Source organism: Coturnix japonica, chromosome Z (genome assembly GCF_001577835.2).
Source record: "Coturnix japonica isolate 7356 chromosome Z, Coturnix japonica 2.1, whole genome shotgun sequence".
Taxonomy (NCBI): domain Eukaryota; kingdom Metazoa; phylum Chordata; class Aves; order Galliformes; family Phasianidae; genus Coturnix; species Coturnix japonica.
Genome location: NC_029547.1, coordinates 25232220 through 25248028, shown reverse-complemented (window position 1 = coordinate 25248028; position 15809 = coordinate 25232220). Strand labels below are relative to the sequence as shown.

The window sequence follows — 15809 nt, the reverse complement described above, 5'->3', positions numbered from 1 at the left end:
GGTACCTTAAGAAGTGTACCAGGTTTTGGTAGAACACTTTATATGCACTGTTCCTGGCTGGGCAGTCTTGCCAGACATGATCCAAACACAAATCAAGAGACCTTAGTCCCCATCTGATGTCCCCTCTGTGTTTATAGGACAGGCAGGGCTGGTATGCATGGAGCTTGGTCTCTTGCTGTCGTTTTGAAGTAACAGAAACTGTATTTTCCCATGTGTCTTAGAGATGCAAATGGAAAGGAAGTTTACCGACTGGCTTTACAAACCCGAGAGCAGCACATCAGGAGGGATAAAGCTACCAGCAACATCTGCACAGCACAGGTGACTCATTTGTTCTGCTTCTATAACTTAACTGTAATGTTCAAGTCCTAACACCATAGTATTATGATTTCGCTTTCCTTTTGAGATTTTTTATTTGAAAAAGGAAGTACACTTAAATATACTCCCTCGTGTATATGTTTCAAGTCCTTTGGAAAAATGGGACCATGCTTGAAGAGATGGTAATAGTATCTATTTCCTTTTAAAACCACTTGAGCTCTGAATAAACCCATATGTCCCTCTGCTTAGCTGAGTAGTGCTGTGGTTATTACAAATGAGACAGATTTTCTTAATGAAATCTGATCATCTGAAACTTGCAAAATTCAAAGCAAAAAATCTGTCCTGAAATTCAAAGACTACTTAGACGTAAGTGCAGTTTGACAGTTTGAACGTGGGATATGGTGCAAAAATACTACACTGCCCAAAAACTCTCTTTGCAGTAAAATATTATGATTAAATTTGTAATTACTGTAAATAGTCTCTACAGACCTTGCTCTAAACAAGTTGATAAACTTTGCAGTTCCTACTAATACATTGTTAACATGCTTAATGTTGCGCTTTATTTCATAGAAGAATTGTTACAGTTAAAAGAACTGATTACTTAGCATTCGTGGGATGCTAAGCTAATCCGTAAAAAATTTATAGCAATATTATACATCAGGTTTCTTACAAGCCTAGTTTTATTTATGATTCTTAAGCCTTCTTTGTTGCTGTAATTGAATTCTGATTCATGTTGACTGACAGTTAAATTTCAGAGGGCACTGAGTACATTGTCAGAACCAGCACTTTCATAAATACACTTTGTGTCTCCCACCTTTTATTTTATGGGCAATTACATTAAAAGCATAACATCAGCTGGGGACATGTGGCTCTCCTGGGTATTTAAAGAAACTTCCCACTAAAGTAATGTGAAGTAATTTGCAAATAATAACATGCTAATCTGTATTTGGATCTTAGGCTCTCCTGGCTAATATGGCAGCCATGTATGGTGTCTACCATGGATCTGATGGATTAAAGGATATTGCAAGACGGGTTCACAATGCTACTTTAATCCTGGCCGAAGGTATGAATATTTAATGATTGCAGAAGCTGTTCCTAAGCCCTTACACCTTCTTAAATACAAAACTCTTGTGGTTTGCTTGTTTGCTTTGCCAGCTGAAGTCTTTTAGCTCTCTCAGATAAAGGAATATGTTTATGAAAATTCATGGCTAATGGTTTTGTTTTCTTCTATTGATGAAATCCAAGAATTAGGTACATATGCAAAGTGAGCTTGCAGGTGTTCTGTTGCCTTGAGAAGCTAATAGCAATATTCATAGTAATTCTCTAGCTGATTAGATTCAAATGCTGTTTTCCATCTGCAAGCCCTGTGCTTTTCTTTTTGGACCATTCTGGTTTACACTCAGAAGTATGCTAATAACAGCAAAAATAGATAATAAATGGGATTAAAGAAATGGGAACATTTCAGTTCAGTTACATGGAGTGTCATACCCAGTACAAACAGTGAAGTCCCAAAGCTTAATAGCTGTTTGAAAGCACAGCATTTGCAGTAGTAAATAATGACAGCAGCTGGACTGTGAGGAGTGGAATTTCTTTTAACAGTTGTGACTGTCATTGCTGACAGGAGGAGATGTGCAAAGCTGGAATGCTGTGAGCTGGGGAGGGACTGTTGCAATTGGAAGACTACTTGCTGCTTTTGAAAAGCACTAAGCCTTTAAACTTTGTGATAGCAAACTCCAAGACAGCTAACCCTCATTTATGTAGGAAAATTTTGCTTTCCAGTCTTGCAGTTTTGTCCTTATTTAATTTGTGTATCTATTATTCTGCAGTATTAATTTGTGTACCTATTCTTCTGCAGTATGTATTTACAGATTTGTCGAATTTGTCACAGAAATCTTCCCTAGGATCAGTCTGCATTACTAACTAGATCTGAATCTGGTACAGATGCATTTCATGCACAGTGATGTTTCACTATTAACGCTGGTGATTTCACTGCTCTGTATGCAAGGGGAATGCCTCTCTGCATTCTCTGCATACTCTACAGCAGCATTTACTTGCAAGTCTGATGTAGTGTTGCTGTGTAAGCAAGCAGCTGAGCAGATAATAGCATTAACTCACTGTGTTTTATAGGTCTCAGGAGAGCTGGTCATAAACTGCACCATGATCTGTTCTTCGATACCTTGACAGTCACATGTGGATGCTCGGTCAAAGAGGTTTTGGACAGGGCAGCTCTTAGGAAGATAAACTTTCGGATTTACAGTGATGGCAGAGTAAGCAACTCTAAACCTTTCAGGAATTTTGTAGCATGACTTTTTTTTTTTCATTGTTTCTGCTCATAATATGTTAAAGAGATTTTTTTGTTTGTTTGTTTTGCCCTGTGTGTATCTCAAATATCTTTTTCTTGGCCAGAACAAACACATTATGCTCCCAGAAATGGCATCTTTGAGTAATGAGTGTTGCTTTTGCCCATAGCTTGGAGTATCACTTGATGAAACTGTGAATGAGAAAGACCTTGATGACATATTATGGATTTTTGGTTGCGAGTCTTCAGCTGTAAGTGTGGCAACAGATCGTCCATTAAATTAATCTGAATGTTTCAGAAATGCAGGGAAAAATGAAACTGTGTTTTCAGATAGTGGTTATCTTTATGGCTTCTGTTTGTTAAATGTTGGCAATTTCATATCCTGTCTGACAGCGAGAAACAGGATAAAACAACAGTGATGTATCCAACTGGTTGTCAAGCTTAGTTCTTTTGGTCAGTCTAGGCACTGTGAATTAACCTGTTGCTTCCTTTGTGGAGACAAGAGCATGGAGGTCAGTTACCTCTGTTGCACAGGAATTTTTTTGCATATCATTGGTAACTGGCAGCAATACTTCCAAAATGAGAGGACTGCTGAGGCTTCTATGCCAGTTTTACTATAATATTATTGATAAGCCAGATAAAAACAGGTACATATGCTAATATTGCCTGGAGAACTGACTAAAGCTTGTGGTATGCTGCTGATGCAGTCTAGTTCTTTTAGAAAGTGACAACAAAAAGATAAGTGTATCTGAAAGTCTTTGACTTCATGTTTCTTTGTGTCAAAGGAACTAGTTGCTGAGGGAATGGGCGAGGAAACCAAGGGGATCCTCAGCACCCCGTTTAAGAGAACTTCCAAATTCTTGACTCATCAGGTTTTCAACAGGTTTGTAAAATTGCTGTAAATCTGAATTTTTAAATGGAAACTGATAGTGCTGTCTTTCAAAAGTTGTACTGGGAAGTCCATTGAGGGCAGTTTGCATCTGTAGTCACAGTCACTTGTTACACTGAAATAATTAAGTAGCATTTTTAGGCAACTTTTAAACTTTAATTGAGCAAAGCTGTACTCCTGGGCACAGGTAGAACGTATGTTTCCATTAGTCTGCTACATTGTACAAGCTATTATTTGTGACCTACTATCAGCAGACCTTCTCAAACTCTTACAGTCAACATTTGGTGATAGCATTTCTCAACTACCAGGTATAACAGTTGCTTTTCATCCACATTTTTCCTAGGAAGCATAAATTAATGATTTGAAATAGTTATCTAATAAAAACTAAAAACTGAAGGGGTGGGCTGCTCTTACACCTGCATAATCTTTATTTTTTAAAATTAATTTTTAACAATTATTATTTTAAAATGGTTTTTCCTTTGCTGGAGTACAGATCAGCCTGGTGGTAGAGCTTGTCTTACTTGCCTTAACACCATGTTCTGTGTCCTTCAGCTACCACTCCGAGACAAACATTGTGCGGTACATGAAGAGGTTAGAAAACAAAGATATTTCTCTCGTTCACAGCATGATTCCTTTGGTGGGTATTTGCCAACAAAAGAAAAAAAAAAAAAAAAAAGAATTTTCATACATACGTAGATCATTCTGAAAGTAATGCTTCCTGTTGACATGAGCCAACATAATAAGTAGGAATCATTACTTTCAGACCAGTTCTCTTAATATATACTGACAAATGGTTTTCTGTTTTTAGGGGTCTTGTACAATGAAGCTCAATAGTTCAGCTGAACTTGCGGTAAGTTGCAATAATGGTGTCTTACCTGCATCCTACATTATGCAGCCAGTGTCAGTGTAGACACATTAGAAGTACAGAGTGGTGTTGGTCTAGGTCTCTGTATGAGGGAGGAAGTTTCAGAATAAGCTAATGTGATCGACTCCCTTTTACTGTGAAAAAAGCTATATATATATATATATATATATTTGGAATTAGGTGTTACATTTGTGTTCCCTCACATGGTATTACTGTACCTAACTTCTTGCCTTTTAACAGTTTGCTGCTCCTTAGAGGCATGCTCCTTGTCCTCAGGTGAGGAGCTGGGGTGTCCATCTATCTTCATTTCTCTGTTGTCAGCTTAGCCAGCATTGGGTACTGAATGCTCTTCGATTTTTTGCTTTCCTTGTTGCTACTTGCTTGCTAGGTTTCTTTTGTCCCCTTCCTCTCAATCATTTAAGTACCTTGTTCCTTCATTTCTTTTAGTCTTTTACTTTAACATGGAAATCAACAAGATTTTATGAAGCAGATTGTTAGGTGCTGTTCCTTGAGTCCTCTCTTTTTGCCCTGTGATCTCCCAGCTGCACATAAGCACAAGTAACAAAAAAGGAGAGGCTGAGGATTTTAAACATCTTCTGAATGTTAAAAAATGTTTTTGAGAATCATCCTTCACAGAGGTTAGGAACTTACATCGAAAGACAAGAAACATTTGGTCTTTGTTTGAGCAAGGGCAGCCTATTTCCTTTAGAGAACTTAACGACAAAACAGAGTTGTTGTCAGAGTTTTTTTGTTACAGCACTTGAGGATTTTGTTTGTTTGTGTATTTAAGCCGATTTCATGGAAAGAATTCGCCAACATCCACCCTTTTGTGCCCTTGGATCAAGCTCAGGGTTATCAGCAGCTTTTCAAGGATTTAGAGAAGGACCTGTGTGAGATTACTGGCTATGACAAAATCTCCTTCCAACCAAACAGGTAGGAATTTTTTTTTCTAAACTTTTCCTCCTTCACATGCACTTCAAAAACTTACTTGTGAGGAAAATGTGCAAGACAAAACCCACAGGAAGTTTCTGTGGAGTGGTACTCCATTCTGGTTCGTGTTCTTAACAGCATTTGTGTTCCTCTTGCAGTGGAGCCCAAGGAGAGTATGCAGGTTTGGCTGCAATCAAAGCTTATTTAAATGCAAAAGGAGAACGCCATAGAAGTGTAAGTGTCACATACTGTCTGGGAAGGAACTGGGGGGTGGGAAGTGGAAAAATTGGTTTGGAAGTTAGGGCTCACTCCGGACAGGGAAAACTAGATTCTGTGTCCTTGTCTGTGACAAACCTTTTATTATTCACTGCTTTCCTCACAAATTATGTGTACTGTATTAAAAGTATGACTTCACTGTAAGCAGGGGGAGTGAGGAAAAGTTTTATCAAATGGTCTGGATCTGTATTGAGTCTGTCTGGGATGGGGTTAGCTTTGTTCACAGCAGGCCGTATGGTGCTATGCTCTGCATATGTAGTTGGTAAAACACTGATTGTAACACCAGTGTTTTGTCTACTACATGCAGAGTGTCAAGGCTTCTCTTTCCCACTCTGCCCTGCATCCCTTCCTCAAATGAGTAGGCTGGGTGGGCAAGAGGCTGGGAGGTGACACAACTAGAAATAACTGACTGAACTAACCATAGAGGTATTCTGTGCCATGTGATGTTATACTCAGCAATCAAAGCTCAGGAAAAGAAGGATGAAAGGGGCAAGTTCATGGCTATGGAATTTATTTTCCCAAGCAACTATTAAACATGCTGAGACCCTGCTTTCCAGGAAGTGGCTGAACATGTGCCTGCTGATGGGAAGTAGTGAAGGAATTCCACTTCTTGGTTTGGCTGTGCACACAGCTTTTGTTTTCCCTATTTAAATCATTATCTCAGTCCATGAATCTTCTCACCTTACCTCTATTTTCTCCTTGTCTCACGGGAGAGGGGAGTGAGTGAGCAGCTGTGTGGGTGTTTGACTGTTGGCCAGGCCAACCCACCGCTGTCCTTTTTGGTGTCCAACGTGGAGCTAAGGTAATTACAGTTTTGATCTGAGCATGCCAATCTGTTCATTGGAAGGCTCCCTATTCTGGTCACAGAGCTTGTTGCTTTATTGTGTATCTGAGCTCAGGGCTTTCTAATGGCTGCGTTCAGACCTTGCAGTTTGCTATGCTGCTTATCACTTTATTTTGCCGTGACTGGGAATATTCTGTTAAAAGCAATGGCCATGTGTCTGGGCTGACATATGTTCCTGGAATGACGCTGTTACTGTTCTGTGTGAGCTACCTTGTGAAGATGAGGATTACACCTCACTTTTCTCCTCAGCTGTTGATCTGTCCAGCTTTCTTGCATGAGCTCTTGAGTTTTTTGTACATCCTTATATCAGATGTTTGATTTTATTATTTAATGTCATTGGCTTGTTACCGTGTGTGTGGAACCTGTTTTGGTACCAGTGTAAAAGTGAAGAATTTATTGTTGAAGTGACAGAGAAATGTGCCCCAAGAGGGTTGAACCTTGGCTGTCAGGGGGTGGGAGAATTCGGGCTTTTAACTCGTGCTGCAGGCACCTCTGATAACTTGGTACTGTATGCCCAAATAGGCTTGTGGTCCCAGCTCCCAGCTGCTTGTACTGTTTTGTGCCTATCCAGCCTCCATGTAGTCCTTTCAGAGCAACACTGTAGGCAGGCCACAGCATCTGACAGCACCACGTTTGAGACAAGACCCATTAATAGGAATCATATGTATCTAGGCTCATCCACTTCTGGACTATTTAAACTGCTTCAAATAAATTTCTATAAAATATGTGAAGACAGCCTTTCTTCTCAAGCTCCACAAGGTTGTGGATGAGTAATGGAAAACAGTTTTCAATTATAATCTTCAGTTGGTAATGCTAGATTCAGAAGTCTTAATTTTTGTTCTCTTCAATACTACCTACCTGAAACTTTGACCTCTAGGGATCACTTCTCAACTGTACCATTGCAGCCTGATAAGAGAGAGTTCTTGTAAACCTAAGTGGTGATATAGTTGTAGTTAACCCCAAAGACAAACCAGTTCTTTCTAGACACTGTATTTAATAGATTTTTTTTAATTCAAGCTCTATTTTAAAGAGAAAATATCCAGAGAATTGCACAGGTAGTGCTTTTGTCTACAGCATTTATTCAGCCTTCCTTTGTGGTGATGCTTTTCTTTAACTGTTCTATTTTGGAATCACCTTTTTGGTCATTAAATGACATAAGTACCTGTAACTAACCGATGGCTCCATTTTCTCTGTTTCACTTCAGAAGATAACTATGTATGCAATGCAAAGAAAGTCTTGTATAGGCATTTGAAATTTAAAGCAGTAGTGAAAAGGGGAAGGTTGTATGGCAGGGCTCGTGCTGGTAGGCAGCCTGGTCTCTGTTCCAGACACATGAAAAGGCAATAGAAGAAGCTCTGAAGTGCTTAAGGTTAAAGTCACTGCTATGAGACATTACTTCCACTACAGTGTTTAATACATGACTCTATAGCATCACTACTTTCTATGAATTAATGTCTGGTCTTGTAAATACCAAGTTCAGATCTGTTTCATTTCACACCCATTTCCTTTTATACATTGACCGTATTAGAGAAAGTAGAGGTGTTCTCATGAGCTTCTCCTGCAAAATATACACAGTGTGTGCTAAGAGATTAGTTGAGCTTTTTGTTCGTATGTTTTCTACTGTTTTGCTTTCTTATTTTGTTTGTTTTGCAATGTAGGAAAGTAAACTGAAAGCAGCTGATCAAGCTTCTTGCAGTCATCCTCATTTGAATCTGGTGCCCTCTTCTGGAAAAAAGGCCAACAACCTTACATTCAATTACAGCTCACATCTGTTTGCTTTGTAGACTAATCAATAACTTCTGAATCCAGCAGCTGCAGATACAACCCAGAAGCAATGGGTAGCAATCTAAACTTAAGATTACCATTTAAAATTACCGTGGATGTGTCACTAGTGGAGCCAGGATCTTTGTATTTCTTTCAGCACAGCTGCACAGTGAAACACTGTAATTTCAATAGCAAATATCCATCTGCCCAGACTGGGTGCTTAGAAGCTTGAAATGGCTTTCAAAGTAATCAGCATTTGTCTTAGCATCTCCACAGAGCATGAGGTAGAGGTCACAGTGCAGTTCTTTGTAGGATCATTCAAACAAACAAACAACCCAGCCAAAAACTATGCTGTTAGTTATTTAATACAGCTAACTTTGAGTAACTTAATGAACTTTGTTAAATTAATTCCCTTAAGAGAATTGTAATAGACAAATATTTTAATATAGCCACGTGATAGAAGCGAAGAGCTTCTTCAAAAACAAAAACAAAAACAAAAACAAAAAACGAAAGGTGTATTTATTGACTTTAGAATGGATGGACTGATAAGTGTCTGGGAACTCTGGATCTCTAGTTTCCTAATTGTCACCGATAAGAGTGACAATTTATGATATTTATATAAGTAAAAGCCCTTCCATTTTTCTCTCTCTCTTTTTTTTTTTCCCCACTGAGTTGTACAGAGGCTGCCTGAAATGTGTTAGTTATAATTAAAAATGGCAATAGATAAGGAAAAATGGCAGTAGAGAGGGAAATGCTGGTAAACGTTTCCTTTGTCTCCCTTTTAAAAGCTGTGGTAAGGAGTTGGTGCTGAGTATTAGCTGTAATACTTAAAGACTTGTGTAACTGGCTGTATTATAGACTCTGCTTCTTTTTCCTCCCAAGGTTTGCCTTATTCCTAGATCTGCTCATGGTACAAATCCAGCAAGTGCACAAATGGCAGGAATGAAGATTCAGCCAATTGAAGTGGATAAAAATGGGAGCATTGATATCTCCCATTTAAAAGCAATGGTGAGTACTTAATCAGCTTTAATGTTCAAGGCAGAAATGCTTCTTCTCCTCAACAGGTAACAGTTTTGGCAGCCAAATGGGATATTCATTTGAGTGAAAATCAGGCAGAAAATAGTGAATATGTACTTGAAAAGAATAAGTATTTCTTTCATTTTTTTCTCATTCAGATACAAGCCACGTGACTTGCGAGATTTCCTTTAATTTGAGAGTCTTTTGTGCAGGAGTGTCTCAGTGAGTCTTTCCACACAGTGGGCTCTTTTACAGCAAAACTTTTCCATCTGCCTTTAGTATTTGAAATGAAAGGAGCATGTTTGTGAGGTTGAGACATTTCAGACTGCACTGTAGCCTTCACTTGGTTAAATTCAGGAGCACCTCTGCTGGGGAGGGTGTTGCTAGGCAACTTTTCTTTACTTTTGTGAGTAGATTTGCTGCAGGTGAATCCTGGGAATCCAAGGGATTAGCAGGACACATTTCTAAAAATACATATTTGAGCAGCTTCTTATGGTAGTGATAGATTCATGCTGCTGAAAGCAAGGGTGTAACCTGTGGATGACACTACATTGAAGAGTTAAGTATTTTACACGGTTTGTTTAAAAGTCTCAGAAGTGTCTGTGTTTTGTCTTCTCGTACCATGCTTCTGCCATATACAATTCAGACCTATCAAGAAAACACTCTTTTTGTATACGTCTTGATTACTGTGACTTAGGCTACATGCTGATAGTCTCACTTCTCATGCTTAAAACACCACATGACATTAGCTAACTGCTTTCATAGATGTTTTGTCTTGAAGGAGCTTTATGTGCCTCAGTGAACTTTTCCTCTGTCTCCCTCCCTGCCTCCAGGTGGACAAGCACAAAGAGAACTTGGCAGCCATCATGATCACATACCCTTCTACCAATGGTGTGTTTGAAGAGGAGATTGGAGATGTGTGTGATCTGATTCACAAACATGGAGGCCAGGTTTACCTGGATGGAGCAAATATGAATGCCCAGGTATATGGTCTTCTAGGCAGATACAGTTGAGCCTACAACTAAGCCTGTAGTTTCTCTGGAAAAAAAAAACAAACTATTGTGGCAGTATTCAGTTCAGTCTATAACTTCATTACAAGATGGCACAGGGCTCAGGGGAAGCAATGAGGATTCTTTGAATAGTAATAGGAGTTAGTTGCTGGTATAACATATTTCAGAGCAAACTTACATAAACTAAAGGTACAAGATCTATGAATTCTTCAATGAAAATGACTTAGCCTGCCTAATCTTTGTCAGAGGCATTCTTTAAACATGAGTGAGAATTCCTGAAGCAAAAAGCTCAGTGTTTGCATCAATACTTGTTTGTGATGCATCATGTTAAAGGATAAGGAGGAAATGTGTTAACATCTCTTACAGTGTAATTTTCTTGGAGGCAGTAGCAGGTCTTTCAGTGCCAGGAGATCAGTTCACATACACATATTCACTTCACAGGTGGGTCTGTGTCGTCCTGGAGATTATGGCTCTGATGTCTCTCACTTAAACCTTCACAAAACCTTTTGCATTCCCCACGGAGGAGGAGGACCTGGAATGGGACCAATTGGAGTGTAAGTGTATCTAAATAAGATTTTTTAAGGAATTTATTTAAGGAAAATAAATCCAGAATGCAAACAAACAAAATCCCTTGATGAATTCATTGACGGTTCCCTTAAGTATAGAGCCATTCATGTTGGAAGTATATTGCTGTTTGTAAACTTTAGACCTCCTCCCAGATAATCATGTCATAGCATCTTGTGCTGATCTGTTGAATGATGAGGCTCACAAGTGTTTGCAAGCCCTGACTGCACACTGACCCTTAGTATGTGTGGGCAGACCCTACTCAGCAGTATGGTTTTTGTATAAATACAGAGCTGATCTGTGGGCTTTGAGGTCTAATTCCGTATACAGCCCACTGAAATGGTGGATGAAAATCTTGATCCTATCCTAATTTTATTGTTAAAAAATATTCATATTGTTCCTTTAAAATAGCATTTTTATTTGGATATCTGCATGAGTATCTTGTGATGGTCTGTAAAATGAGTACCATCCTCCATAGCCACTAGTTAGGCTACTGCATTTTCTGCTGAAGAAGACATTGACCAGACCTCATAGTGGACTGTGTTTAAAAGGAAGGGGAAGAGAATCTCATCAGGAATGGTAACACAGCAGCACATATTTAAGTTCTAAGGTCAGTCGTTTTGTTTTAGGAAGAAACATTTGGCTCCCTACTTGCCTACCCATCCTGTCATCAAAATTCAGACGGATAAGGATGCTTGTCCTTTGGGTACTGTCAGTGCTGCACCTTGGGGTTCCAGTGCCATATTGCCCATTTCCTGGGTATATATCAAGGTTTGTAGACTTTTTCACCAGTTCTCTTCGTTTCAAAGCTGCTCCATTTCTGGAGCTGGGTTGTTCACCTGTTTACTTTCCACACATACTCTTAGGCAATGAGCATTCTAACAAGCCATGTCTTCCTTGTGCTTACCTATGAGTCCAGTGTGGAAACCTGCAGTACCAGTGTGCTGCCATGAATGAGCCACTTGTTCTCACTATGTCATATTTGTCAGGATAAGAACATACTTACCTTGCTTGAGAATGTTTTTAAAACTGTTTCTTCCTGTTGTTCCTCTTTCAGACAATGGGAGCAAAAGGTCTTAAACATGCTTCTGAGATCGCTATATTAAATGCAAACTACATGGCAAAGAGGCTAGAGAAACACTACAAAATCCTTTTCAGAGGAGTAAGAGGCAAGTAGCTGGCTATTTGATTTCCTCTACAAAGCTCTTTTCAAAATGGTTTGTGTAGAAGTTGGCTTGCAGTATGGCTCTTACCTAATGCTATGTGGCAGCTGAATCTCAGTCCTCTCCTGGTGTCATATACAAGAAGAGGAAGAGCTAACTACAGCTTCTGTGGAGGTACCGCAATGTAACAGAGATAGCTGGAGGCGTAGGTAAAAAAAGCCTTTTTTTGTAGTTAGGTGAAATGATGGCAGAAGATGGAGTAAGTCTTGGAAAATCAAACAGTTCTCATTGAAGTCTAATAGTAAATTAATGACATGGTAGAAAAAGAGGAAGTAACAATGCCAGGCCTCCAAGCCTCCCCTAACCTCTCTAACCATCCCACATAACAATGTAAGAATTCAGTTTTTGGAATTAAACTTTCTCTTACACACAGTCCACTGAGAAAATAATAATAATTTCTATCCTCATTTTGTTTCCTTATTCTGGTTTACAAGGAGGATGAGAATCTCCTTGACAATGGGAGACACTTTAGCTACATTCCAGTTCCCTGATACAACTCTCCTGTCCTGAAAGAGTAGGGAATAAGAGAGGACACAATTACCTGTCTGTTGCAATAGACCAACATAACTATCATAAAATGCAGTTTTGCTTTCTAAAGCCAAGTGGCACCAGAGAAAACTTGAGTACAGTACTTACACAGTTGAAAATATACTTACTGAATTTAAAAGTACGCACTGACTAAACCTGCCTGCAGGTTGCATTTTAGGAGAATATGTTGTTTCCTCACAGAAGTAAAGAAAAATTTCAAAGTTTGAAGGATTCACTAAATAAATGTAACAGAATTCTTCAGAATTTTGGCTTTAGATAACTTCAGTCTTTAGCCTCTCTATAATTACAGATATGAACATTTCTCTGACGTAATATGTAATCAATTCTTTTTTATGTGGCTAATTTGAAAAAGTCTGTGACTCAAATGATGTTGGGCTACAGCCAAGTCCATTTATTTTTCACAGAGCTTACAGATGACATGAGCTACTTTGACTGCCCTCTTCTGTACATCTTAAGCCTCTGAAGCTCATGTGGGTCCTGGAGGAACAGATTTCAAATACTGGGTTGTGTAGCTCTGATAATGTCTCTGGGTAGACTAAGCAGATATTTTTTAACTGGTCTTTTTATCATATTCTACACAAAACCAATGAGGGTAGATTGCTCAGTAGGTTGCATTATTCTCCCAGCAAGTAAACACAGTGCACATTGTTTTCCTTACAGGTTACGTAGCCCATGAATTCATTTTGGATACAAGACCTTTCAAAAAAACAGCGAACATTGAAGCTGTGGATCTTGCTAAGCGACTTCAGGATTATGGTTAGTCAAATATCTTCTAGATAGCAGCTTAAATGAGAAGTTCACAAGTTTCTGAAGGGTTCTCAAAACGTTGTAGTCTTGTGTTTATGGATGATGAATCTGCCTTGATCATTTCATAATTTTTCCACATGCTCATTAAGAGCTTAGAGAGCTTTTGCATCCATGAAGCGGTAATGACTACTGAAGAATCTGCTGCTTCTTCCCCACCTTTAGAAACTGCCCTCCAGATTTGTCATTACATGACTGGTTGGGTACTCCAAGGTTGTTTTTGGTATGCTTGCTCTGAAGAATGTGATCTGCAGCCTAAAGGCTGTGTTTAGCAGCAGTGCAGGAAAGAAATGATAACAACCAACCTACTATTTTCTTTCTTTGTCTCCTACTGCACAAATCTGTATTCATCTCGCACTGGCATATGATAGGAAGGTGTAGGGACCAAACATTGAAGTGAGCAGCAGGGAATGGAAATAAACCTGGATAGTGGGTCTGTTCAGCCTGGAGAAGTCTTTGAGGTGACCTGATTGCAGCCTTTCTGTATCTAAAGGGGAGTTACAGGAAAGAAGGGGACAGACTCTTCAGGAGGGTCTGTGGGGGCAGAACAAGGGGGAATGATTTCAAGCATAAGGAGGGTAGATTTAGGTTGGATATAAGGAAAAAGTCTTTTACAGTGAGGCACTGGAACAGGTTGCCCAGAGATGTGTTTGCTGCTCCAACTCTGGAGACTTTGAAGGCCACATTGGATCAGGCCCTGGGCAGTGTGATCTAGCTGTGATGTCCCTGTTCATTGCAGGGGAGTTGGACTACATGAATTTAACAGTCCCTTCCAACTCTAATGAGCCTATGATTCTGCAGGCCAATCAGTCTCACCTCTGTGCCTGGCACAATCATGGAGCAGTGCTTCCTGAATATGCATGGAAAATAAAGATGAGGCTTCACCAAGGGCAAGTCACGTCTGACAAACTTGGTGGCCTTTTATAATAGGGTTACAGTATCAGTGGATAAAGGAAGAGCAACTGATGTCATCTACCTGGACTTGTGCAAAGTGTTTGACACTGTCCTGCACAACATCCTGGTCACCAAATTGGAGAAAAATGGATTTGGTGGATGGACCACTCACTGGATAAGGAATTGGCTGGATTGTTGCACTCAGAAAACTGCAGTCAATGGTTCAGTGTCCAAGTGGAGACCAGTGACAAGTGGTGTTCCTCAGGGATCAGTGCTGGTGCTATTTAACATCTTTGTAGTGGACGTGGAAAGTGGGATCAAGTTGTTAGCAAGTTTTCAGACACCACCCAGCTGAGTGGTGCAGTTGACATGCCAGAGGGAAGGGATGCTATCCAGAGGGACCTAGGGAGGTGTGAGGTGGGCCTCATGAAGACAGGAGCACCTCCCCTACAAAACAGGCTGAGAGAGCTGGGGCTCTTCAGCCTGGAGAAGAGAACGCTCCAAGGAGAGCTTGTACTGGCCTTCCAGCACCTGGAGCTGGGGAGGGACTTTTTATAAGGGCATGCAGGGACAGGGTGAGAGAAAATGGTTTTCAACTGGAAGAGAATATGTTTAGACTAGGTATCAGGAAGAAATTCTTTACTGTGAGAGTGGTGAGATACTGGATCAGGTTGCGCAGAGAGGCTGTGAATGCCCCCTCCCTCGGAGCATTCAAGGCCAGGTTGGATGGGGCTTTGGGCAACCTGGTCTAGAGGGAGGTGTGCCTGCCTATAGCAGGGGGGTTGAAACTACATGATCTTAAAGGTCTCTTCCAAACCAAAACTTACTATAATACTATTGAAATAATCTGTGTTTAGCTAAAAGCTAACAGAGCAAGAAGTGCAGATTTTAAGATAATTTCATTATCAGTGCATAACTTTAAACCTTTTTTGTAAATAACACAGTGAAATTGTCATTTTATTTAGAAGAATTAAACACATGGACACTACCAGTCCATGTGTTCACTCCTGTAAAGATCATAGGGCTGAATTTTGAATCTATTGCTAGCTGGTGCATGTATTGGCTCACAACCCGTTGTCAGTGACTGATTCTGTTTTCAGGTTTTCATGCTCCAACCATGTCCTGGCCAGTGGCAGGGACACTCATGATTGAACCAACAGAGTCTGAAGACAAGGCAGAGCTGGACAGGTTTTGTGATGCAATGATCAGTATTCGACAAGAGATTGCTGAGATAGAGGAGGGCAGGATGGACCCCCAGGTTAACCCTCTAAAGGTAAGATTACAGGTGGAGCAAGTTAGCAGCTCCAGCTTAACTCTTGAGAGTTAATTTGAGACCATTTGAGCCCCTGTCCTGGTCTTTCACTACTCCAGAAAATAGCTGCGTGGCAGTGAAGTAGCATAAGGTGGCACATTAATGTCTTGAAATTCTTTAGAAACCCTGAAAGTTTTCAAAACCCGGGATTCTGAATTTTAAAGTAAAAGCTCAAACTTTACAGATACAGTAGGGAAAATTACTGAAGGAAGTATATGATCTCTAGTTTTGGGGACCATCTTAAATTTGTGAAG

General features: G+C 39.9%; 1 protein-coding gene across 1 annotated transcript in view; it reads left to right on the top strand.

Moving 5' to 3' along the window:
* The window catches only part of GLDC (glycine decarboxylase), a 35236-nt gene that overhangs the window by 17305 nt on the left and 2122 nt on the right, over window positions 1–15809 (top strand). The window contains exons 8-23 of the mRNA XM_015848967.2: window positions 222–318; window positions 1273–1378; window positions 2443–2582; window positions 2785–2865; window positions 3400–3497; window positions 4056–4140; window positions 4312–4353; window positions 5159–5301; window positions 5457–5532; window positions 9065–9190; window positions 10033–10182; window positions 10651–10763; window positions 11403–11544; window positions 11831–11942; window positions 13206–13301; window positions 15344–15516. Coding sequence (XP_015704453.1) covers window positions 222–318; window positions 1273–1378; window positions 2443–2582; window positions 2785–2865; window positions 3400–3497; window positions 4056–4140; window positions 4312–4353; window positions 5159–5301; window positions 5457–5532; window positions 9065–9190; window positions 10033–10182; window positions 10651–10763; window positions 11403–11544; window positions 11831–11942; window positions 13206–13301; window positions 15344–15516 — 1780 coding nt within the window. The remainder of the gene's footprint in view (window positions 1–221; window positions 319–1272; window positions 1379–2442; window positions 2583–2784; window positions 2866–3399; window positions 3498–4055; window positions 4141–4311; window positions 4354–5158; window positions 5302–5456; window positions 5533–9064; window positions 9191–10032; window positions 10183–10650; window positions 10764–11402; window positions 11545–11830; window positions 11943–13205; window positions 13302–15343; window positions 15517–15809) is intronic.